General features: G+C 36.5%; 1 protein-coding gene across 2 annotated transcripts in view; it reads left to right on the top strand.

Moving 5' to 3' along the window:
- Positions 1-24355, top strand: part of CTDP1 (CTD phosphatase subunit 1) — a 93336-nt gene that overhangs the window by 65053 nt on the left and 3928 nt on the right. The window contains exon 12 of one of the 2 annotated variants that reach the window (XM_069853765.1): positions 5232-5413. The exons of the other annotated variant lie outside the window; for it this stretch is intronic. Coding sequence (XP_069709866.1) covers positions 5232-5413 — 182 coding nt within the window. The remainder of the gene's footprint in view (positions 1-5231; positions 5414-24355) is intronic. 2 annotated transcript variants of the gene reach the window in all.

Raw genomic sequence — 24355 nt, forward strand, 5'->3', positions numbered from 1 at the left:
GCAGCCACGGTGGAAACTTTGATATAAATCATTGCTTAACTAACACCTGACCTTGCTTAGGTTTTACTTATGGGGAAAATTTGTATTAGCATAGAACCAAGCAGGATTTGAAATTAAAGATAGCTACCCACAAAAGTTAAATGACCCTGTCCTTGATCTTCTACCTCATGGTATTTTATCAGTCTGGTTGTACCCTCGCTCTTCTTTGCAAAAGTGGGGGGGATTTGTGTGTGTGAATTGGTTAGACTTTCCAAGTATGTTGCCCAGCTCTTGATAAACCTCTCCTTGCTCCGCTAAATGCCTAGTGTATGTTTTGAGGAGATTAAAGAAAGAGAGGACAAACATTTCTGAATGTCCTGCTATAATAATTTGTCAGGCAAATTTTATTCTATGTCAACGTCAGCATCTAGGCAGGCTTGCTTGAAACTTTTGAAGAACATAACCTCTTTTAAAAAGAACTCATTCTTACCTTCTTTGACTGTGATACTTTGCCAGTGAAATGTTCTCAGTGACCCATGTTGCTGTAGGACAGCGTATGGCTTTTTCATATGGTCAGAAGCATTGCTTCCAGATTGCATGTACCTTTCAGCTGACATCAAATCTTCCAAGGCTGCAGCACTGTAGTAGAGCACTGTTGGGTGCCCTCCTGTAAGTTGTGTTGTTTAAAGTATTTGTGAAGAGAACGTAAAGGTAATAATGTTTTATATTGGGGATGACTACAATTAATGGTATACTTGGACATCTTATTTTCTTTTTAGAGTTATCTTTATGCATTCACATGCCATGGGGCCAGAATACAAGGTACATATTGAAACATTTTGGCACAATCAGATGGCAGACTATATTAGCATCAGCAAGTTCTTCAGAAGATTTAATGTATTCAAAAAAATCTCAAATACATGCTTAAGAGACATAGGCTTTATGCTGAAATGCAGCTGGTTTTCATCTGTGCTTACTGTCAAGACCAGTTCAATTGTTCCCATTGCTAACAATGAACAGTCATTTTTGTGACAGAAGAAACAAATCTAAAGAACTCATTGTTAATCGTTGGGGTTTTTCTGGTTTTCCCTTAACCTATGTAATCAGTCAGAGCACAAGTATATCTATTCTCTTGCGAAAGACTGGGGAGCAGGGAAATGTGTGTATCTTCCATGAAAAACTGGAAACAAAATGAACAGCTGTGCATAAAACCTATTCTTTTCTTATAATTTTCTGTAATTCAAATAAAGAAGAGCAAATAAAGAGCATTTTACCACCTTTAGGGAGACTTGTGCTGTTGCTCTCCAAACTAGTGTATCAGTTGTGTTAACTTGCGTTTTTAAATACTTGCTAGTTTAAAAACAAGGACTGAAGCGTATCCACAGCTCCTCTTTTACATTTACATTTACATTACTGCATTTGTAATCACTTCCAAAACATGTAAAGCATCATGATAGGTCTCTGTCGCATTCATAATGCTGTCCCAAAAGATTGCCTGTAGATTCTTTATAACAAAATGAATTTGCTCTTGGCAGTTTCTTTTTTGGTGTTTTCTCAGAGCCTTGATTCATTTTGAATGTGTAAACTTACCTCCTGGAGTATGAACGTTTTCCAGTTGGCCTGGTTTGTTAACACCACAGAAGATTTTGTCATTGCTTTTTAACAAAGTTTTAAGTACTTTACAGCTCATAATCAGAGAATATGAGACTGAAATCTTAGTGCTCTTCAGTTTCTGTTATTTGTCTGCATGACTATGCTGTGTTCCTTCTAAATAAGAAATGTCAGCTTTGTCAGCTGAGGACTTTCCAACTTCTATAATTGAGGGTTTAAAAGAATTGTCAGACTCTTCATTCTCTTGCTAAATGGAACAATTTGTCACCTTTAAGGGATGAATCATTTTTCGTTTTCAATGTTAATCATTGCTGCTACATTATAAAAATCTTAAGTGTTTTAAAGATACGCGATACAGTAGTGTTTAAGCAGTAAACATCCCCTCACTGAGTCTTAACCAGTAAGATTTGGTATTATCTTGCATTTTCTTCTCAAGTGCTGTGTGTTCCATTTGTAGTAGTCATATATAATCTAATGTTATAAAATATGTCAATGTCTGCCTTGGTCTGAACCATATTGTTACCTCTGTTCTTTCAACTTTTTTATTTATTTCAAGTTAGTGATGTGTCTAGATAGATAGTTGCTGCTTAAATATTCCTGTAGGTTTTTGCCTGTTTATTAGTTCAAGTGAAGGGCTTACATCTCACTGCCTCGATGAAGACTGTTTTGTTTCTTTTGAGAATTCTGGAAGGTGAAGACAGTAACTTTTATATTTTTCAGCACAATTTGCTAGTCAGTCAGTAGACGGGAATCCGTATTTTGATTGCCTTTCTAGTTAACCTGGCTTATATGGACCATCCCACATTGGTTTTGTGTGCAATGATTTTCAAAATTTGCCATAGTTTTATGATTTAAACATGCATTAAAATGCCCTCCACAGGAACAGGGCATGTATGTGTACAACTGAGTAATTCTAATATCAAATGGCATTCCAGCAAAAGAAAGTCATCTTTGTGCATAATGAAAAAAGAGACATGACAATAATTAGACTGCTAGTCTGTCAGAATTGTTCGCACACAGTAGAGTTTAAAACGTTACAAAAGTTAAGTTTGTGAAAGACATCTGTAACACTGAGTGTCTATCAACCTCCCTTTGTCCTTTGAAAACTTTGAAGTGTTTTGTAGGGAAAACATAGCTTTAAACGCATGATTCTCTGGAAAAGTGTTGCTTTTGGAATGAAGGAATGTAATTTTTAAATGTAAGACTCTCAGGAAAGGAACTGTTACAACTGCAGACCTGTGCTGCCATTTGACTGTCAACTGCCGGCCATGTTGGCTACTGTGAGTATCTTTTAATAAAGCATGGTGTTCCTGACATACCAGAAATTGTAATATGTAAACACTTGGGGTTTTCTGTGTGTTCAGTACACACCAAAAAATTCCTACTGGGTACTTTCTGCACTTTTACAGGGTTCATTGGTGGTTTGTCTCTAGCCATCTTTTCAGTCTTCCTGACCCTGGTTTGTGTTCCATGATTCTTGCCTTCCATGCATATGACAGCTTCTGGTTATGGGAAAATCAGTTTTGGACTAATGTAGTTTGATTTGACACAGTTTCCTACAGTTTCTACCTGAAACAGTCATCTGTATTTAGATTCTCTAAGTTGGTATGTGGTTCCTTTTTTATTATGGGTCCTTTACAGTTTTCCTAATGAAGAGCTGGGAACATTAGGCTGCAACATTTCATGTAATAAAGTACCAAGACAAGGGTCAATGAAAAAACGACTTAAATTGTGGATCTAAGAAGCTTGCAAGTAACTTTTTGTTTCATAGAGAAGTCATTCCATCCAAGGATAGTGTAGCCTGGACTTTTAAATCCACTTTTAAAGCTCGATTTGTAGTACTCCTGAAGCAATTGCATATTTAAAGACTTTTTTTTTACGAGTATACTTTGTAACAAGATGTCCTTCTTTTCTCTTATGCTGACGAGTCTCCTTAAAATTATTGGTTTGGGATGTTTTGAAATACTACTTACCTTTTTTTAATATTGTTATTCTTTATACATAATTTCTCTTTCGCAACAATATAGATTGGCAGAATCATTAGTGGAAAGTAGCACAAGATAAGGAAGAAAAATTATTTGTTGCTACCTTCTGACAGGAATTAGCTGAGCGAGGCTTGTAGAAAGACATAAATTCCCCAAATCTATCTGTTTAGCAGAGAGCTGAAGGCAAATGCCATGTATTCCATCTCTCTGAAGTCAACAGGCACGTAAAGGGAGTCGCCTACATGCTTGTGAAATTGCCCTTTGGAGCATATCATAATCTTGGGTTATACACTTTTCTCTTGCTGTTAGGGCATCAGAAAAAGAAATAGTTCTTTGACTGTTACCAAAGTTTATTTTCAATTTCTACTCCCTCCTTCCTTGTAAGCTCTTCCTTGAGTTCCCTTTCTCTGAAAAAGCTATTTTGTTTATCTCTACCATATTTCCAGTAGTATACTGGCAAGGTGTAGATCTTCCGCATGTAGTTGATAAAGAGGGCAGCTTTGACTTTCCTTCCATGTGTATCAAGGTAAACAAAGAATTTAGAGGTGTGTTTATGAAGGACCAGAAGTAAGTGACTTACTTTCTAGCTTTGGAATTATCAGCGTAAAAGCGATGGATAAGCTGGGTAAAATCTTTTGGTCCATGTTTGTATACAGTTTTTCTTCTTAAAAAAGTAGGAGAGGCATTACTGAGAACAGAGTAGTAGTGAAGCATATTTCAACTTATGCAGTAAGATAAGTTACTAGGTAAAATTCTTAAATATCACATGTAGCTTCTTTCCATGTCCTCTGCCATTCATAAAAATAAGAGACCCTATAGGATCTCCATCTATATTTTCTTATGTTTTCATGTCTTTCTGAAGGCTGAATGCTGACTCAAAGGGAATATAACCTTTTGAAGCTCAGTAGGGTAGCTCATGACTATGATTTGCTTTTAATGATGGTTTCAGCACTTCCAGACCTGTCAGAGCATATTAACTTGCTCTTAGAGGAGTATGAAATCCCGTGTTAACTTTTCAGAAGCAAAGACCAAACAGTTATTTAATGAAATGTGTAAATGTTTTGATAAATTTGCCTTTATTAATAAGCATAAGCAGACAATCTGGTTAGAGTGGAGTTCTGTATCTTCTGTTCTATTAATACTGTATTACTTAGAATACACTTCTTTAAAATTTCTAGCTAGTAAGTAATTTTATATTTACACATTTACCTTGATAGATATATACCTTTAATTTGCCTTGTCCAAGTGATTCTGTAGGTTATGATATAAGCATGTATTTTATATTTATTATATGTTACAGTAGTATAAAACATCTATCTCTTTAATTTCTATAAAGATAGCACTTAAGATTCTTATTTGCAGCTGTTTATGTTGTGAAAGTGAAAACACCTTCAAATGTGATTGTGTCATTATGTGGTATATGTATATCTAAATTAAACCAAGGCTAAATATTTATAATTTTGAATCGAGTGTTGCTAGAGCTGTTACAGAAACTGTTTAAGACGTTGGGATTTCATTTGAATTTCAAAGGAGAAGGTAAAAGAAAGCTTGAAGGTTATTTTAAGCATATGATTATTTAAGAGCAATCCAGTAATTATGTAAGATTTGTATGTAGTAGTCTGTTAGAGGATACACTGACTGGCCACTCTTTGGCAGGTGGATGACATTTTAGGAGAAGGCAGTGATGAAAGTGATAGTGAAATGAAAAAGCCAGAAGAGGATGGTAAAAAACCTCAGATTACTGCAACAGAGACTCTAGGAATGAAAACAGATCAGAGGCCTGGGTCGTCGTCATCATCCTTGTCAAGTGAAAGAAGCTTAACTGGCAGTGTACGCAGGTATGAGTTTTTCACATGTAAAAAGGCACAATGATGATTCATGATGTTCATGCATTATTCAACATGCTTTTTGACAGTGCAGTTTTTATGTCCTTATTAACCTCTTTATGTAGGTAACTTTTATTTCTGTAACTCTGTGAAATGCCATGCTTACCTCAGCAATGTTTTGGGATTAATTTAAAGAAGTGGTCTTACTAAATGCCTGATGAGAACCAGGATACCACCAGGTTTGAAGGAACTGAAGGCCACTGAACTACACTTTTTCTAAAGTAGTCTTCATTCTGTCAGCTATAGGACAATGTCCTCTGCAGTGTTAATTTAAGTAAAATGAAGCATAGTTTTGGGAAACTATGGGTTTTTTCATCCTGAATTTTTGAGATGTTTTATATGGAAAATTCACCAAAATTAGGTCATTGAGATAATTTTCTGTGTTAGTGTCTTGGAAGGAAGTCTAAACTCTTTCTCTCTCTATATATAAACTCTTTATATATGTATGTATGTATATATATATACACACACGTGTATGTATATATAAACACACGTGTATGTATGTGTATTTATATATACGTGTGTGTATATATCGTGTGTATATATATAACGATAAGATTATAGGGTTTTAATTCCTGTGTTCATTGTCACCACTGCCCTGAGTCCCGAGCCTCTGCCGCAGCCCTACCCACTAAACCCTGGCCCCCATCCCCTAGCCACAAAATGCCAAAAGCGCAGGGACGACTCAGATGTGCGTTGTAGCTTCTTTCTGCTCTCATAGCAACTTCTGTTCTCACTCATAAGAATTTAAGCTCTAATATTTTTTCCTTAAAGCAGGATAATATAAGTAGTAGGACTTAAGCTACTTATGTTATTTTAAATTTTGTGAGCTTTGCTCTAGCACACAAAGCATGTATGAGAGAAATGGCAAAAACCACCACAGAATGTGATATATGAATTTTCAGTAAGATTTTGTTTGGGGTAGCAAGGTTGCTGTGTGTCAGGGCTTTGTTGAAGAAAGAGCTACGTGGGAAGTTTACATAGTCCTTTTACTTTATAGTGGGTATTTCTAATCATTGAGCATCTTCAGAAAAGTATCAGTCTACAAGGTATGAGAATTTAAGCTGCCTGAAATAGCCAGAAGAGAAATTCCCTCCTAAATGAAGTTTGGAAGAGGAAATGCAGGCCATTGATGAATGTTTTTAGAATACCGTTTGAAGAAGCAAGGCATGTCATTGTTAATTCCTCCTAATACTATTGTGTTTTGTTGCATAGAAAATGCACCAAATTCTGAAAAAAAACCCTAAAAAGCAAAACAATTGTATTAAGGAATATTGCTTAGGGTTATTGCTAAATGTTATTTCCTGTGGATGGTCTGCAAAGATGGAGCCAAGTACATTTGTAATTAACTTCTGCTCTATATAGGAACATTCATAAGTAAGCTTGGTGATACTTCTGCACTCAGAAGCCATGTAGAGGTAGTAGCTGGTATATTCAGTGTCTCTATAATCTTCTGGTTCCTTGCCTTGAGACGCTTGACTTTGAGTATCTTGGGACCTAAGTTTTTACTACTTCATGCTTCCCAGGCTGTCAGCTTTGCATAGTAATTGGAAATTTAAAAAAAAAATAAATTTCAGTGAGAATCTATTCAAAATGTATTGAGGAACTAACTGGTAGTCTTGTTAAAACAGTCTTGTTGAAAGTACCCTTAGTAGCTAACACCACATCTGAAATATGGCTGAAAGAATAATTGCAGGAATTCAAGTGTTTTGCCAATGTTTGAATGTTATCCTATGCTTTTTTTAACCAAGAACTCATCACATTGTTCAAGGAGTAAAGTCTTAGTGTTATTACACTGTATAGTCTTCCAGAATTCCTCTCTAAATGATGCGAGTACACTGTTGATTTGATCTTGACAATACAGAAAGACTGAAGATATAAATTTAGAGATCTTGGTGATTTAAAGTCAGTTTTTCCTGCCTCCTGGGCCACTTTCTGTATCAGGATAGCTCACTTAATCATCAAGCAGTCTGTCTGCTAAAAAGCCTCTCTGTAAGGTCATCCTGGACAGAACTCATTGTATTAATTTCATTAAGAATTAAATCTTTCATTATCTCCTTTCCCTTGAACCAGATTTTATTTATTCGATCACTCAGTGATGGGTAACTGAATGAAAATGAGAAGAGGATCAATATTTCTGTATTTCACTGAATTGCTTTTAAGCATCTGGCATTTGTCAACTTGAAGGTACTTACCTGGAAAAATAAATTGTGATGGCTCCAATTTTATGGATTGTTACACTTATGAAGTTTCAAGTTGTTGTGAAAACTTTGGGTTTGTTTCACAGAAAACAGCCCAAATTTATCTTTAATTATTCCTGTGATTAGATTGATTTCTTATAAATAGTCTAATTCAACATTCTAAATTCAACATCTGGAAGAAGAAAACATGCTTCAGATAAGAGAATATGATTAATATATTTAATACAACAGAAAATTCAGATTAAAAATTTTGCAATGTTACCACAAGTATTTTTTCTTGGGTTTAGAACTTAAGTGAAGTGTGTGATAACAACACCCTAACGAACTAGCATGTTTCAAGTCTGTACAGTACTCTTATGAAGAGTTTAAGTGGCCATTCAAGAGGAGTATCTTGTGGCATTAAGAAATGGAACTTCCACCAACTTTGTTTTTTCCCAGAAGTATTGATTGAATTCAGCATTCAAAGTCGAAATTGTTGTTGTCCTGATAGAACAATTTTTTCCTGATGTAACAGTAGTTCTCATAGTTAAAACAAGCTAAGAATGTGTTTAAATGACTGAATACCCTCACATTTCTAACAGTTTAGAAGAACATAGACTTTTTATATGTAACACACAGTTAGGTTTTTTCCAGAAGCAATGGTGAGGCACTCCAGGCGGAAATCCAGGATCAGCTTCTAAAGACAGGAACTCCTTGTTGGCAGCACATCTTGCTGTTTTCACAAGCAGCTGTTCGGCAGAATTTTAATGTCACTTCTGTTTGGAGTGATTTTGATGAAGACTCTAAGAAGGAAGAGGGCTCTCGGCATGCAAGGCATTGTTTGATTCTGTACTTAACTGTCATTATTGAAGGTGTGTGATTGTTGATAGTATTGTTTTTATCTTAGCAGAGTTTTGCTTTTGAGTTTATATACATTTTCACAGGAGACCTTCATAATACAATATATATGCTGTATCTATCGCCCTCTTCAACCCACTTATTCACACTGTTTGACTGAGATGTTAGAATCAGAATATATTCTCAGAATATTCCTAATTTCCTTTATTTAAGATCGTAATTAAATACTTATGGATATAAAACTAACTGCTGATGTGCACACAGCTGTGTAAAACTATTCTAGTGGTGTGAGGAGGTAGGCAGCAAGAAGTTACTACATAATTATTAAACTGCAACCTGGTAGAATTTTTCTTCATATGGGGAAAATATCTAAAGTACTTACCCAGACTGAACTTTTTGCTGTTGTACCAAGTAGGAGTTGCACAGTTGTAGTGCCTACCAACCTGTTACATTCCAAGTCTGTCTCGACTGACTTAGCTAAAAAGCAAACTGGGTGGAATGAAGGCTTTTGCAGATAAGTCGTCTTGATGGAAGCCATTTGTCTTTGCAGAAATGATCTTCAGGTACACATTGTAATAAGTGGAATGTAGTGTTAAGTTGCCAGACACTTCGTTCTTGCATAACTCCATTTTATGGAGTAACTTTTTTTTATGGCCTGTAACTTTGCCAGACAAACTGCTAGAGCTAAAGACTTGCTCTGTACCTCATGCTTCATTGCTTTTGGAAAAACTAGGTAAAAAAAGATTTTAAAAAAACACAAACAAACCACATACTAGTTCTCCAGTATTGAAAAAACTGTAGCTCAGTAACTGCTAGCCTTACAGTTTGTGTCTAATGATGCAAGTATTGTAACAGTGTGACCTGGAAGATGAGGAGCTCATCTTATTGATGAGGTTAAGTGTAATTGTTTTTTCTTGTAAAATGCTGATTTATTCTATAATTAATTACAAGATGTTACAGAATATATCTTTTAAGCTGTCCTGAGAGAAACTGCTGGCTTTTTCCCTTCTGATGATTAGGGCAAAATGGAAGATCCAGCTTCTGCCCCAAAGCAGCTGTCAGCCACAGGCAATGCCTGTATCTGCATGTTTTCTCAGAGGGAAAGCACAGGGCACTGACATCTTGCTGCTGAAAGTGTATCCTTATATCAGAAAATTAACTGTTATCTTGTCTCCAGGAGAAGTATTGCTATGGGCACCTCACTCTTGTCAAATATGGGAAAAGAGGTGCTTCCTGCAAGGAGGGACTGCAGAAATCAGTTCTGGTTTTCAGCTTAATATTCTGACATCTTTCCACTGGGAAGACATCTACCTTCTAAAAAAAAGCTACCAAACAGCATTTATGTGGAATTTAACATTTTGCTCTTCAACAAGGTTTGTCACGCTCAGTGAAGACGGTTAACAGTATGAAGGATCCCACTAACTCCTTAAGTCTCTGTGCTGGCTCTCCCACCTAGTCAGACGATATTTGGGCTTGTTCACTTCTGTTTAAAGCCTGATTTTGTTCTGGAGGTTTTCTCTTGCCTGTGCAGTAATACTGCTTTCTTTTAAAGGAATGCATGGAACATAGATTTGGTAAAAGTCAGTGAGGGAGTTTCTCTTTTAATCTACATCTCAGGTGACTTAGGGAGTAAAATAAGTATTTCTACATCTGATTTATAGACACGCACGGTGCTCTTATGCTGGAGAATCTTACAGCTTTACATTCTTGTTACTTTTCTATTTGAAAAATATATATGCTCTGAAATACAGAAGTTTTCTAAATTTGCCCAAAGTACATGCATAGAGAAATCAGTTTGAAAATCGTTTTTTGTTAAAGGTTTAAGGTGTTAATGCTACGTGCTATTTCAAAGCTACTTTAGTAATTGAGTTGTCATTTCTTAAGATTTAGAGAAATCTTCTTGACTTCAGGATTGAATCGTATAGCTCTTCTATATAAAATATTTAAATAATGGTATTTTCAAAATAGCAACAACATTCCACTCATTTGCTGTGCCTGAATTATGTCTGTTAGCTAACTTGTTCACTTTTCTTCATTGGATGCACAGGAGGAGCTTCACAGATTGCTTTTCACAGAGGATTCAAAATTCCGTTGCTGTGAAAGGATTATACCCAATCACTCTGCTTTGTTCTGTTAAATCTCCCTGGAAAGTTTTTAGTAACAGAAAGGTCTCTATAGGTCTTTGTGCCAAAAACTTGATTTTCAAGTTTTTTCCAATATTATCCTACGTTAGGTCTCAAATCTGCTCTAATGAGTGTCCTATAAAACTCAAGAGGTGTTTTTTCCTCTTTCTCCAAAGCTATGAGGTGTAGCTATGGTATGTTATGCCTGAGGGACTAATTTTAAACCACGTGGAAACACTGGGCTGAAAAATGGCTACGTGTTAGTTTTACTGAGGCTGTGTGGCACTGGTGTGCCAGTAGCAGGTGAAGGTACAGAGAGCTAGGTTTTCTACACCTGTGTAAACCCACTGGTAGATGGAAAAATGCTGAAGGTTATTGGTAGGTAAGTGTGGTCTATGGAGCATAAATTTGTGATGCTATTTTCAATATGCTATTTTTTTGATAGTATAAAAAAAAAGAAAGCCAAGTATGCCTGACTAAATCAAAAGTTTAAGGGGTGTTACATATCTGTTTCAAAAAGAAAATAAAAGAAAATCTAAAGTAATGAATTTCTACAAATGAAAAAGGTTATCTGGGATATCTGCTGCAAAGGAGGACTACTGGGTTAGAAAGGGAAATGGACACTGAACATTTATTTTTAGGAAGGCTGAATGTAGTGTTCTAATAGAAGTAAAAAAAACCTCAAAACTATTGTCTCGGTGAAATCTTTCTCTTGCTTTGCTATTATATGCTTTCTGAAAGAGGGAACTGTTCCCCAAGGGGGAGTTTGAGGTATAAACTATACCATTGTGCTTGTTTTTTAAAGAGAAGTTGTATTTCTATTAATATCTTTAACCTTCAGAGCTGGTCTGTGCATGCTTCACTTTTAGCTTTTGTGTTTAGTTTTCTTCTTCTGTAGTAAAGAAGTGTTTTATTCCTAATTTAAAGTAATTAGGCTTTATAATCTCATATGGAAAAATTAATGTGGAAAAGTCTCATAAATCATAAAGCATTATTTGAACTACACTAGCTGTTCAGGAAACAAAATTAACAAAAGCATAAAATTGTCAGTAATGGGGACATAATTTATTTTTCTGGTTTTGAAGACTCTTTTGGTTTTATTTCAATGTCATTCAACTACAAAAATAATAATTTGCAGCACTGCTGCTTGATAGGCTATCACTTGAACTGTGCAGGATTTGAATCCTTTATATGCTTTCAAATCACCTTTTCAGCTATGATTTCATTACTTTAATGTAATAAGCCATATGCCAAATGTACTAACATCATCACCAGCCAGCATTATAATAATGTATAATAGAATATTTTTGCTTTGTTCAGAAAATTCTGGTACCCTCCTGTTTACAAGGGACTTTGCAGAACTTAGGTTACTTTTTCTGTAGAGAGCTATTGGATGTTTTTCTTTTTATATTGGGCTGATCTGAGGTCTATTGATAACTAGTCACACTTCCAAAGTTGGTTTAAGCCAGATGAATATTAATGATGATGTGATTGGGTGAGGAGAAGAATGTGCTGGTGATTTAAACCAAGGCTACTAGAGTTGTGTGGATGCATGATTTCTTTCAAATTTCTTAAGAGAATTGGTAAAGTAAGTATAGCTCACATGGTCATAAATGTTTGAAAAAAGTTGTGAGAAACAAAGAAGCAATCTGTGTACGTGGGACGTACCCAGCTCTCAGCAAAGAACAAATCGTAGCAGTGACCATGTGCTCTGGTTGTGTCTGCATTACTGTTTTAGCCCAGGTGAGAATTATGCCTTTAAAGGAATGCTTTGGTGTGTGTCCTAGAGGTGTCTTGGACAGTCTAAGCTAGGATTTGACTCTTAAGAGCTTGTCTGCTGTGCTCCAGCCTCTAATGCACCTTTAGTCCACTGGATGAACTTATAGTTCGTCTAAAGTGAAACCCTATTTCTGTCTTTAATCAGCCAATTTGACATTAATGCCAAATGTATTTTCTCAGGACACACTGTCAACGGGGCAATAGTAAATAAGTCACATGGACTATTATTCCATTTAAATTTCTGGATGCTTTCAGGGTTGGATTCCTTTTCTATTGCTTTTGATAGTCTCATATCTAGAGAAATGAGACCACAATTTTGTACTATTTCTTCTTGATCATTTAAATGTTGGGACTTTGCAGTACACTGCTTTATTTTAAAATTTTAGATGGTAAATTACGTAAATTACAGGAGTGGTGCTGATGAATGACAAAATCAGCTATATAACCAAATAAATGCGTGGCTTAGTTTTACATAAAAGCACTCAATTAAGTAGATGAGACATTCATATCTTCAAGCTTGCTAATGAATTTAATGGTCTAAATTTTCAAGCTGTTACTAAAAATATACCTATTACAATTTCAGTTAAGTTGCAGATTAGATTGCAGTTGTGTTTCCAGATGCTGATTAGTCTTGTTGGTACACAGTGTGCATGTGGATGTCAAGAAAATTGTAAGAAAAGTACTTGAGAAAAGAAGGAATCTGAATAATTAGTAAATTGGAGACAGAAGTGGTTGCAGTTCATCCCAGGCTTTTTTAAGAGAAGTTTTCTCTGCACTTTTACAGTTGGTTTTATTCCTATATTATGTTGTCTGTAAGAATCTACTGTTGTCTAATTACACTGAAAAATTACAAGGTAAGTTGGAAAGTCTTCTCTTGGCTATGTGTATGAATTGCATTGACAGCCTGAAGACATTCAGGTGCAAAACTGTAATAATTAGAAGACGAGTCCGTAAACTAAGTTGCTGTTTAGAATGCTTACCTCCTCAAAGTCTGCTTAGCCTTTAAACGGGTGCCAAGGTGCTCAGCACTGGGAGCATCTCCCATAACAGAGGAGATTAATGATATCATATCTCTGCAGGTCTTATCCAGCATTTGTTCACCATCAAACTCTTCATATTATCATAAAGTTTCTTCACTGTTCATGAAAGAAGATATGAGCTTTAAGCTGATGCTTTCTTTCCAAAAGCTGAGGGCACAAGTATAATTTATAAAGTGAACATTAAGGTGTAATACCTGTGATATGCATATTGCTGATCAAGGAATGTTTCCAGCAGCTGAAAAATAAGTGTGTTTTTCTCAGCTTGGGCATCCATCTCAGTTTCATCACTTTTAAATTTTTACATAGCTGGCTGTCTTGGCAAAAAAAGGTGGGGTTCTTTTGTGAAGATGAGGGAGAATTTGAATTAGAGAAGAAAAGAAGGTATAAGAAGAAGAAAGGAAGGAAGGTGCAAGCTTTAGGGAAACTAATAGAAAAGATGTGAGTTGAGGGACAGAGTTGAGGGAACAGAGCAAAATCAAATCCTGAAGACAACGGAGAGAAAAATGCTATCTTTTAAATAAAACTCATGTACTTGGGGTGTAAAGCACCACATACCTTGCATGACGGAGTCATTGCTAGAGTTTCTTCCTGCTGTGGTGCACCTTTTATGTGAATGGTACCACCCTTTCAGGGACTGCATTCTCAGTTAGATCTGTCTTTCATTGTCTCCCGAGCTGGAAGATGAGAGTTTCTGAATCATACTTCTAATGACTTAAGAGCTCAAGTACGGTAGTGCCCATCTTAAATATTCTCCATCGTGTAGTCCTTCTGGTAGCATTTTAAAGGCCTGTAGTTGATGAGACTTCCTATTATCTGAATATACTGTTCTGGGTGAAAATACTGTAGCTTCTTTCTAAAAATAAAAATGTGAATGAATAATTCCTGTGGGCTGGCTGAGGCTGTTATACTCCCTGTATTCCTGGCTACTTATTTTCACCCTTCAACATCATCTGTAATCTTCCATGTTTTCTTAGGCTTCAGTGCTGTCAGCTGTTTCCATTACAAACTAGAGGTAATTTTAAGACTTTTGAAAGGACAATTGATAAAGCCCTGCTTTGATTTTAAAAGGAGACTGACAATGCTGTTATACCCTCAAAATGTCTTCCTTTTAAAAATCAGTTCTTTCTGTATATGTGATTATTTATGTCTCAATTGTCCTTCCCACATGGGAATAATAAGATGTGGGAAGGGGAAGACTGGAATCCATGATTTCCTGGGCATCATGGACCAGGCTATGAAAATAAAGCTATATCCCATGCCCCCCCAAAAATTAAATAACAATCTCTAAAAGAAGAAATTTTACATGATTGCTGTCTTGTGTATGTGATGAAAATAAAGTAAGAGGAGGGGAAAGAACTGAGGATCTCTCCAAAAACCCAAGCATCAGTTCTGAGTGAGAAACCTGGGTCTAACATAATTATTTAGGCTGCAGTTTTGCCCTGAAGACTTATGAGTGGATTTTTTTGGGAAACTGTGTGTTCGTATTAAAATATGTTTCATATGCTTGTCTGGAATATTATCTATTCTTGTGCTTAAGAAGAAATTGATGAATATTATGGAAATCAGAGGATTTAAGAACGCTATGTTGTGTGATTAAGCAAGCTTTGTGCTTGCAGCGTTAGTTGAGACACATGCGTTACTTAAAGATTTCTTCTGATGTGATTCTTGATGATGACATTTTTCTTACTTATCTGTTAAATTAAGAGATTAAACAACAATGTTGACAGCCATTAACCTTACATTTCTTTATAACTTATATGATAGGATTCTGTGAGGGAACTAAAACTGTAAGAAATTCTTCATGGATCCTTTCCAGAATACGTAAGGGAAATTACCTTTTCCTATGGCACATTTGTGCTTACTGGAATATGTATTACGTCATGTTTCAGATTAAGGTACTTGGCAAGTATTTGACAAATGGGAGAAATGTGTAGCTTTCAGTAATCTTCAAAAGCAAAGTCGGAAAAAATACTGGTCACTAGGAGGAAACAAAAATGAGAAAGTGCACACCAATTGAAAATATGCTTTGGTTTTTACCCCTGAAGGTATCTCAGGTTTTTCAAACCAGTGTTCAAGGAAGAATATAGTATTTTTAAAGGAAAATAGGAAGACAGCTTTGCAGGTGGATAATTCGCAGATGCAAAGCTGTAACTCAGGCAGAGCTAGGTGCTGCTCGTATTTGTACAGTTCTTTTCTCCTTTACATGAAGCATAATCTTAACCCTGTGGAAGGCAAGACACTTTAATTTTGTAATTGTCCAGAAGATGCAGTGCCAGTGGAGTAATGGAAATGTGTGCATTACTAGCCTTCTAAAATGTCGCGGTCCATGCTGCAATGGGAAGGATGTAAGCACAGAGTAAACTAGTTTTCAGAGTGATACAGCCCCTAGAATGTCATAGTATTCTTTCTCTAGTCTCTTTTTGTTTAAAAAAAACCATGTATTTTTATTCTTGCTGTTATAACATGCATAATAGTGATTCCAGAATAAAGGTGTGGAAAATTTGCAGTATTTAATATACTAGCCTAGATTTGGAAGTACTTTATTTTAGTGTGATGAATGGATGAAAAGTGGCTGCTTTTGCCATCCAGAGTTGCAGTAACAAAGTCAGTTTTTTAAGAGACAAAGGATTCTGACTAATGGATTGTCATTGGTAGAAATTTAGGGGAAGTAATAATTTCATCCTGTTTTTCTGGCATAATTTACTACTCCATAATGAAAGTGGTTGCATGAAATATGGATTACTCCAGAGCTCATCTTTGACACCTGGCCCTCAAAGTTTCATTTTTGAAACTTCAGGTTCAACAGAGGGGCATTTGAATGGGGGAGTTCTACATTAGAAAAACCTGTAAAAGTCTTCAATGAAGCTTTTCAAACGTGATATAGTTCTCTGAAATTCATGTTTCCCAGCTACTGCACTAGGCTTTCTATGCATTCCAAATGGAGAAAATATATATTCTACAGTTCTCTTTTTCTTCTGTTTGTCAAAGATGTATCCTGTACTTTTTATTTCTCCTTGATAAAATAGTTTTTGTGTTGAAATTACTAATATGCTGAGAAAAGATAATGGAATTTTAGTGTGATGGGAGGATGCTGAGATACTCAAACTGGTTCCATCCCCATTTATAGTAAAATCAAAACTCTTAAGATTACTGAAAGATTTTTGAGAAAAAAAACAGGTCTGACTAGGTCTGTTGTATGTTCAGAGATGTATAAATTGTAGGGCAGCAAAGGTGTGCTTATTTAGCTGCTGAAGAAGAAGAAGTTCCTTCTAAGAATCTGAGCACATGTATGTAATTGATATATGAAGCACAAGAGATGCAAAGTCTGCTTCAGGAGAAAATACAAGATATTTTTCACTTCATAGCTGCTGCTTATAGATTCTGAAATACTTTGAGCTGCTGACTGATGAGTTATTGCAAGGACCTGATACAATATATATTAATTAAAGAGGAACATGCATTTTGGAAAGCTTCAGATCATTAAATGGATAAGAAAAAGAGAAGTCACAGGAGATAACAGTGAGAGTGTAAACTTGCACACGTTTAGTCTATTAACTAGAGCTAAACTAAGCAAGGTATTTTCCTGTATTAACCAAGGTATTAACCCATATTTCTCTGTGATAACTATAAATATTAAGTGTTAGCACTTCTAGGAGCAGATACTGTCTGAAAACGTATCATTAGTTTTCAGAAAATGCAGACAATTAAAGATTTAACCAGAAAGAATTCATTCTGGTTTAACTCAAAACAGCGCACTTTCCTACCAGAAGCCAAGTGCACAGCTTGTGCATGATTTTTTAAAATGCCGAGCTGCTAAGTTCCATTGCAACTTTTTTTGTCTGCTCTAAAATGGAGATACTCATCCTCCTAGAGGCTTTTAGAAGGCAAACTGTGAAGTCTAGAAGTTCTTTGGCCCAACCAAGCAAACCTTGGTGCAGAATTAAGGTGAAAAATAGCTAGCTTCGTTATACTGCAGACTGCCCTGGAACCTTGGTTAACCTCAAAGCAGCTCTTTAAGGGGCCACCAGCTCTTAAAGGTGTAGCTGGACCATTTCCACAGTCCTAAAATGATGAGTAAGAGAGCTGGCTCTACTTTCTCTCTCTCTGAGGGCAGCTTGTGGCCTACTCGCAGCTGCAGCAGCAGAATGTAGTGTATGCACGTGTGCTGCTGGCTGTTGTTTTATGGTCAATGACGGGGATCTTCCATATGATTACTAATGCTTGGAGTTTTTTTCATAAGTCTTATATGACAGGTGCCCCCCAGTTCAAGGGGACTGACTATTTTTTTGCCAATTTCTCCTGGGATGGTTCTTTCTGGAGTTAATTTCTGAACTACTTTTCTTATACAGTGTTCCTAAACAACTTGAATAAATTGTTTCTTGGTAACATTAATATCCACAAAACATGAAGGTGTGTTTTTTCAAATAAAGCATTTAGAGTATAAATAGCAATTCAATTTTTTTTAACCTTCTTTCCTTTTTCTAAGATATTTTTTCGAAAGTATCCATGTGGATAAGATGCTGGGTTTTTCCAAGTTCCTTTACCATTTGGTAGTATAAGTGAGGTAATCTCTGCTTTAACTGTCCCCTGAATCTAACAAATTTTACATTTAGAATAATGTAAATTGGTATAGTTCTATAAATATTTTTTTCATTGTTGGCTAAATAGCTGAGCAGTGGTGCTTTGAACTTGTGTGAGAGATTTTAATATGACTGATATCGTCACTTTTCCATCTACAATATGAAGGGTTCAAGTCATTGTAAGTTGTTAAACAGTGTGTAAGCTGCGCAAGACTGCTTTTCTTATGAAGTGATGGCTTATGATACCTGTGTGTGTGTTAGACTACATCAGATAGCAAGCTTGAAAATACTTTGAAATGCAGTCTGGTTAGTGTGACCCTCTGCCTTCAGCCTCTTTTACTGTCTGCTGTGAAAATACCTAGGAGTTGTTTAGATACAAAAATATGATATTATCTAGTCCAGGTGTATCTGTGTAGTTAATATAACTTGAATTGCGTATGATATTGAGGTTATATCTACTAATGGGTAGTGATTATGCAGCTGAGATCAGGAAGTAAAGTGTCTCTGGAAAAGCAAAAAATGGCACAATTATACTAAAAGTGTTTTCAGTAAAAAATTTGAAAGCTAGAATGTCATAGTGTAGCAAATCAATGAAACACAAACTAAGTCATTAATACAATTTCTTCTTAATGGATTTTCCAACTTAATGCCACTTACTGTGGCATAACTATGTATGTGATGCTTAAGTTCTAACAGTTCTAATGTTTTGGGGGAAGGCTATACAAGCGATTAAAAGTCTGTACATTACTAGAATTAGGAGAGTGCCAGTAAAATCTATCTTTTTCTCAATTTAACACTAAATAGGCTTTACTTGCACTTCCCTGAAGAAATGTGGTGGTATCTGCAAAATGAGCTGTTAATCTAAGATGCTACTTTTTTCTAATTGATACCAGAGCAAAAGTTTGTAGCCATAAAGCAGGTCACCAGGCATTAAGATTATTTACCTTGTTCTCCTTGTCTACTTTAAATATGCTAACAAATGCTAAAGTAAATATAGTAATTGCTGTTATTCTTACATTTCTCTTTTCTAACTCTTGCCGTCTGTAATGATGTAGTGAATCTGTGTGTAACTTAGAGTTCTGGTTGAAGTAATGAAATCACTTTCTCACTAATGCATCAATGTATTTGAAGCTGAAGTCTTTCTGCAATCACTGCCTGTTATCACTGCAGAGCCATTAACTAATAGCTTCCATCCTGGGACAATGGCGTGGTTAGAGCCTGAGGGAAAATAATTTTCTGTAATAGACCTACAAGAAGCACAAGTCTACAACAGCTGTATTTTGTAGAAGCAGCCTGTAGCAATCAAGTATTTGTTACTATTTTTTATCTATCTAGTTCTGGTTTTCTTATTTCTGCAGTAAAAAAAGAGTTTCTCTCAGAATCAAGAATGAGTGTTTTGTTTGCTTTAACTACCATATCACCCATATCACCATTAAGTGAACTGTAAAATCAGCATTGCTGAGGTCAGAGTTGAAAGGAAGATTATGCATGAGCTACCTGGGAGTCAGAAGAGCCTTGGGCAAGTCCTTGGAGCCTACAGCAAAGGTGTGTAAGGTGAAAGAGGAGGAAGCCTATGCTGATGAGATCCCAGCCTAACCTCAGCCCAGAGAAACAAGAGATGGTTATTGACCCCATCTGAGGAACTCCCACATACAGACAGTTCTTCATATGTAATGCTGCCTCTTGAGGTTGTTGGCTGTGGGACTGTTTAAAACAGTCTTGCAGATAGGAGTGGAGTTTTCAAAACAACACACAAAAGGCAGTATCTGATGCTGGCTCTGTAGCCCAGCTGGGATAGGTGTTATAGTGTGAAACCTTTTATTTAGTTATTGCCTAGATCCAAAAATGCCAAGAGTGCAGTTTAAGTTTGAAGAAATGAAGGCTGCAAGAAACTAGTATAATGGGAAATTCTTGACTTGGTGTGCTCAAGGGTCTGTTACCTGTTCTGCCACTTTGTAGAAACAGCTGCTCCAACCTGGCTCCTGTGATTGCCGGAACAGGAGGGGAAAACCTAGAATTTGAAAAAGCAAGCTCTTAGTGTATGCTTACAAGGGAAGTAGTTGTGAAATGCATGTCACTATGTCATTGACGTCAGAGCACTTGTGCCATATGCCGGGGGGGAGGTGGGTGCAGTTCTGTTAATTAGTAATTACCATTACTAGGCTCCAGTGTCTTGCTCCCACTTGCAAGTTCAGTTCACCAACCACCGAGTGAATATTTAAGCACTTGTTATTACCAGCGCCACCACTAGCCCATTTCAGCAGTCCACAGATATTAATGTTGTTTGCATCTGTGATGTTGAAAGAATGGAGAGGAGTAAGGAAGACCTAAAGTAGAAGCTTAGGGTGAGGAAAACCAGTAATGTGCTGCTTTGCTTTACTTCTCAGTGAGAAAGCTGGCATACGAAGACTGAAGAATAGCCTAGCGTTGCCCCTAAGGTAATTTAGGCAGTATTTTTTTCCTTTAGTCAGGCTGAATGCCTCAGTGCAGTTCATAAGCTATTTAACAGCTTAGGGTTTTCCTCAGTAAGATGTATGGATATCTGAATATCTCTTGAGAAAAAGGAAAACAAGTAGTGCATTAACAACTGTTCACAAAGGTTTTTAATCCTTCATTCTATTCTACTATTGAGACCTAGGATATTAGCAGGAATGCTGGAAGGCAACTTTGTTCCAATCAGGAAAAATGGCAGATATATTACAATGCTCTAGTTTCTCTAATTAATTCTAAAATTACTTTAAATTTCATGCAATAACTAATGTGTGTTAATCTTGATCTCTGCAAGACTGTAATGGCTGCTAAACAGCAGCATGTATCAATGATTACAATGCCTGCTTGAAGCTTGTGCTAAAAATGTTGGTAAAAGAGAAACAGTGCCATTTCTTAAGCGGGGTGGGGGGTGGATGACAGGAGTCAAAACGGGTAATCTTCCCCTTTGTGAATAGTTTATTAATAATTTGAGTTCCTAGTAGATTCTTCCATTGTCAGGTTTTGTAGAAAACTTTAATTTATTTCTGAAGCCTGTTTTATCAAGCTGGTTGTGGAGAATCTTCCCTGTATTGTTACCAATCAAGCACATGAAAAGCAAAATATGGATGTTTTAATTCCCCATTCCACAGCAGATGTCACAGCAGTGAAAGTGTCCTTTCACTTTGGCTCAAGCATATTGCTACTACGTTGTGCAGAGGATCTCTGTTCACTGAAGGGAGCATCTGTTCAGAGCCTTGATTTTGCCATTTCTCCAACTACCACTGTGACTTGAGTCTGCCTTTAATTATCCTAGGAAACATTTACTGGAAAACTAAATTGAATACATGACAGTATTTGTTTTGCCAGTTACAGTGAAATAACCCATCAGACAAACCAGATTGTTTAATGTTCATACAAAATATATTCCTAATAGGCAAAGGGCTGGTAGAGCTTGCAGACACATTCACCAGAAATCTCTCAGCTGACATTGCTGTTCACTTCAGATCGCTGTGTCTGGAATGGTAGTAGCTGAAAGTCTGACAAGAAGATTTTTAGTGTTAAACCATACCTCAGCTGTGGGGCCAGAACTGCCTGCAAGATTTTGGCCATGCTTCTCCTCTGCCACAGGTTATGTGCATGCACTACCCCATGAGGGTAACCTTGCTGTGCAGGCTAGAAAAGAGCAGGCATGTATCTGAGTGAGTCCTTGCTCCAGGCAGTTTAGCTGTGGACTGTGGTCAGTCAGTTTGGAGAGGGTCTGAAAAGTGACTTTCTTCCCATGCAAAGGGAAGTGTCACTGCCTGGCAAGGCCCCTGTGTGGTATGTCAGACCTTGCTCCTGTCCCTGCACTAGTGGCTATTTCATTCCCAGACAGAAGCTAGAAAGAGAGCAACTTGTTATAGTCTTAGTTTTTGTTAAATGTTTGAAGTAGTGACACTCCTGTAGTCATTTAGGGCCCAGAGGAACACCTTATCACACATTCCTTTTGTGTGTATGCATATATCCACCTAACTTGATAATTGTACTTTATATGAGCCTATGGCTGGTACCACTGCATCAATAAGGCCAGGCTCAGTAGCAACCTTGTTACTCTGAATTGAAAATAGGTATAGAGTATCTTCTTCAGTTGTCTCATTCATTTAATGGATGGGAAAGGCTGCAGCTGAACAATACAGTAAATCTGATGTTTGGACAGCACTATAAGAAAAAATTTGCAACTGCAACAGAAAGTACAGGTCACTTATAAGTTGTCTTTGGTAGTTCAAATTTATTCCAGAAATACTGACAGAAAAAATAGTAGAGCAGACTGTAGATGAGATCAAGTACAGTTAGTAAGCAAACCTGTGATCTGCTGCTCTGGGTAGTTTATCGTATCTTAGCTAGTGTGAAAACAACAGGTATGGTGAATTCTCTGTGGTGTGATTTGATTTGGCAGATATATGGCTGTCATATGCCAGTTTGATCCAGTTTTCATTTCTTATGCTCAGTGACCAACCCACTACTGTAGAGATCCAAATCTTATAAATGCAGACCCACTTTTTAGAGAGCTTGTTAGTATTTCACAGTTAAAGAAACATTAATAGCATTCCATTTTGAACATGTTGCCTGTAGAGGTATGCTGTATATATCACTTACACACAAACCTTATAAAACTAATGTAAAAGTCATGTAGTTCTGTCACATACTTTTATCATTTTAATTCAAATTTTTCTTATTTGTAAATCAAGCATTGACAACACTTCCTTCTTTTTCTTATGGAAACTAAGCAATTTCTAGCCTAAATTTAAGTTCAACATCTCTTCTATCAAGAAGTGACTTCCTGCCTTGATGTCATTTCATCTTGTCATTTCATCTTGTGGCTTACCACAAGATTAGGCAGGCAGCAGAGTAATAAACTGAGAGACTATCCAGTTAAATCATCTAGGAATGTGAGGAGGGTGAAGAACTTCACTTTTTTGGCAGGATGGAGCTAGTACATTTCATAAAAGAATATACCTGCATGGAAACAGTGGGCGAATTTGCCCCACCCCACTTTGGAGTTCAACATTTTAAGGGTTTTTTTTGTGTGGAGATGGCAGTTTTACCAGTATCCATACAGAGTCAGTGATGTGTTTTGTATTATTTTTAATATTTTATGATGAAACACAGGTTTTCTTAGTTAATATTGTTGTGAGAGAAGCCTTTATTCAGTGAATTAACATCCTAGAAGGATGTTGGTTTTAGCTATTTGCAATTTAATCTCAAACAATGAGCATGTGATAGAAGACTTGGTAAAAATCAGAGTTAAAAGCCTTGACAAAATCATCTTACCTTTCAATATAACTTAGTGGAGATATCTGTGAATATCTAACTTAAAAAGCCATCTCATAAGTAAGAGTATACCTGCTTCCAGCCTCCATGGTTGGCACAGTTGGTATGTCATAAGCAAAATTATTTCTTTACTTGTTAAGATGCCCAATGATACATCTTGAAGAATGTTCTCAGTGTTTGGGTAATGCTGGCAAATCTGACAAGGATGACAGGGTAGGTGAATTCCAAGCACTACTTTGCAGCATTGGGTCTTGAAAGTGTAGTTGTACTCCATTATGTTGGCACAGGGGTATTTCCATACACAGCATGCTCCTGTGAAAACAATGAAGGTAGTTTGACTTTTCTCAGAGAAATCAAATGCTTTTTCTTTTCTGACTCCCTATTTTGATATATGGTTTTGAGTTCTCTAAATTGCTTGTATTTCTTCCTTTTTTGCCCATTTTTCATCCTAATATTTTTATAGCATGCTACCATTTTGTAAAATGTTTAGATCTCTAGTGATTAAGCTTAGAACATTATTCTTCATTACTATCTCCTGCAGCATGCCCTGTAATAGAAACTAATTTGAGTGACACCATTTTCAAAGGACTTTTTTCAACCCAAATCTAGGTCGAGCTGCTGTCTTGTACCAATTAGGCACCAATGAAGGAAGTCTTGAAGCTTCTTTGGCCCACTGATTATCCTTGGTGACTCCTATTACAGCCTCCCAGAGCTATAAATCTACTATCTGACATTCGTTGTCAGAATGGGTAATATTTGTAAACTAGAAGAACCGGGAGAGGTAACTTGATTCAAGCAACGAAGGCCTGATATAGCTTTATAAATGTTGATATGTTGATGGAAATGTATTTTTGGTCTGAATATTGGCTAGTTCCCCTGCTGGGGGGTTATTCAAATTCAGTTGTCTAGAAAAGGTGGTGAGGTTGTTCAGGAAAGGTGAATAGATTGTCTCTGGTTGCTTACAATAGGATTAAGAGTGCACCTGTGCATTTTCCATTATGAAAGGGTCAAGTAAGGGTCTGGAATTCCATATATTAAAAAGGATACTTAATTT

This window comes from Phaenicophaeus curvirostris, chromosome 3 (genome assembly GCF_032191515.1).
Source record: "Phaenicophaeus curvirostris isolate KB17595 chromosome 3, BPBGC_Pcur_1.0, whole genome shotgun sequence".
Classification (NCBI taxonomy): Eukaryota; Metazoa; Chordata; class Aves; order Cuculiformes; family Cuculidae; genus Phaenicophaeus; species Phaenicophaeus curvirostris.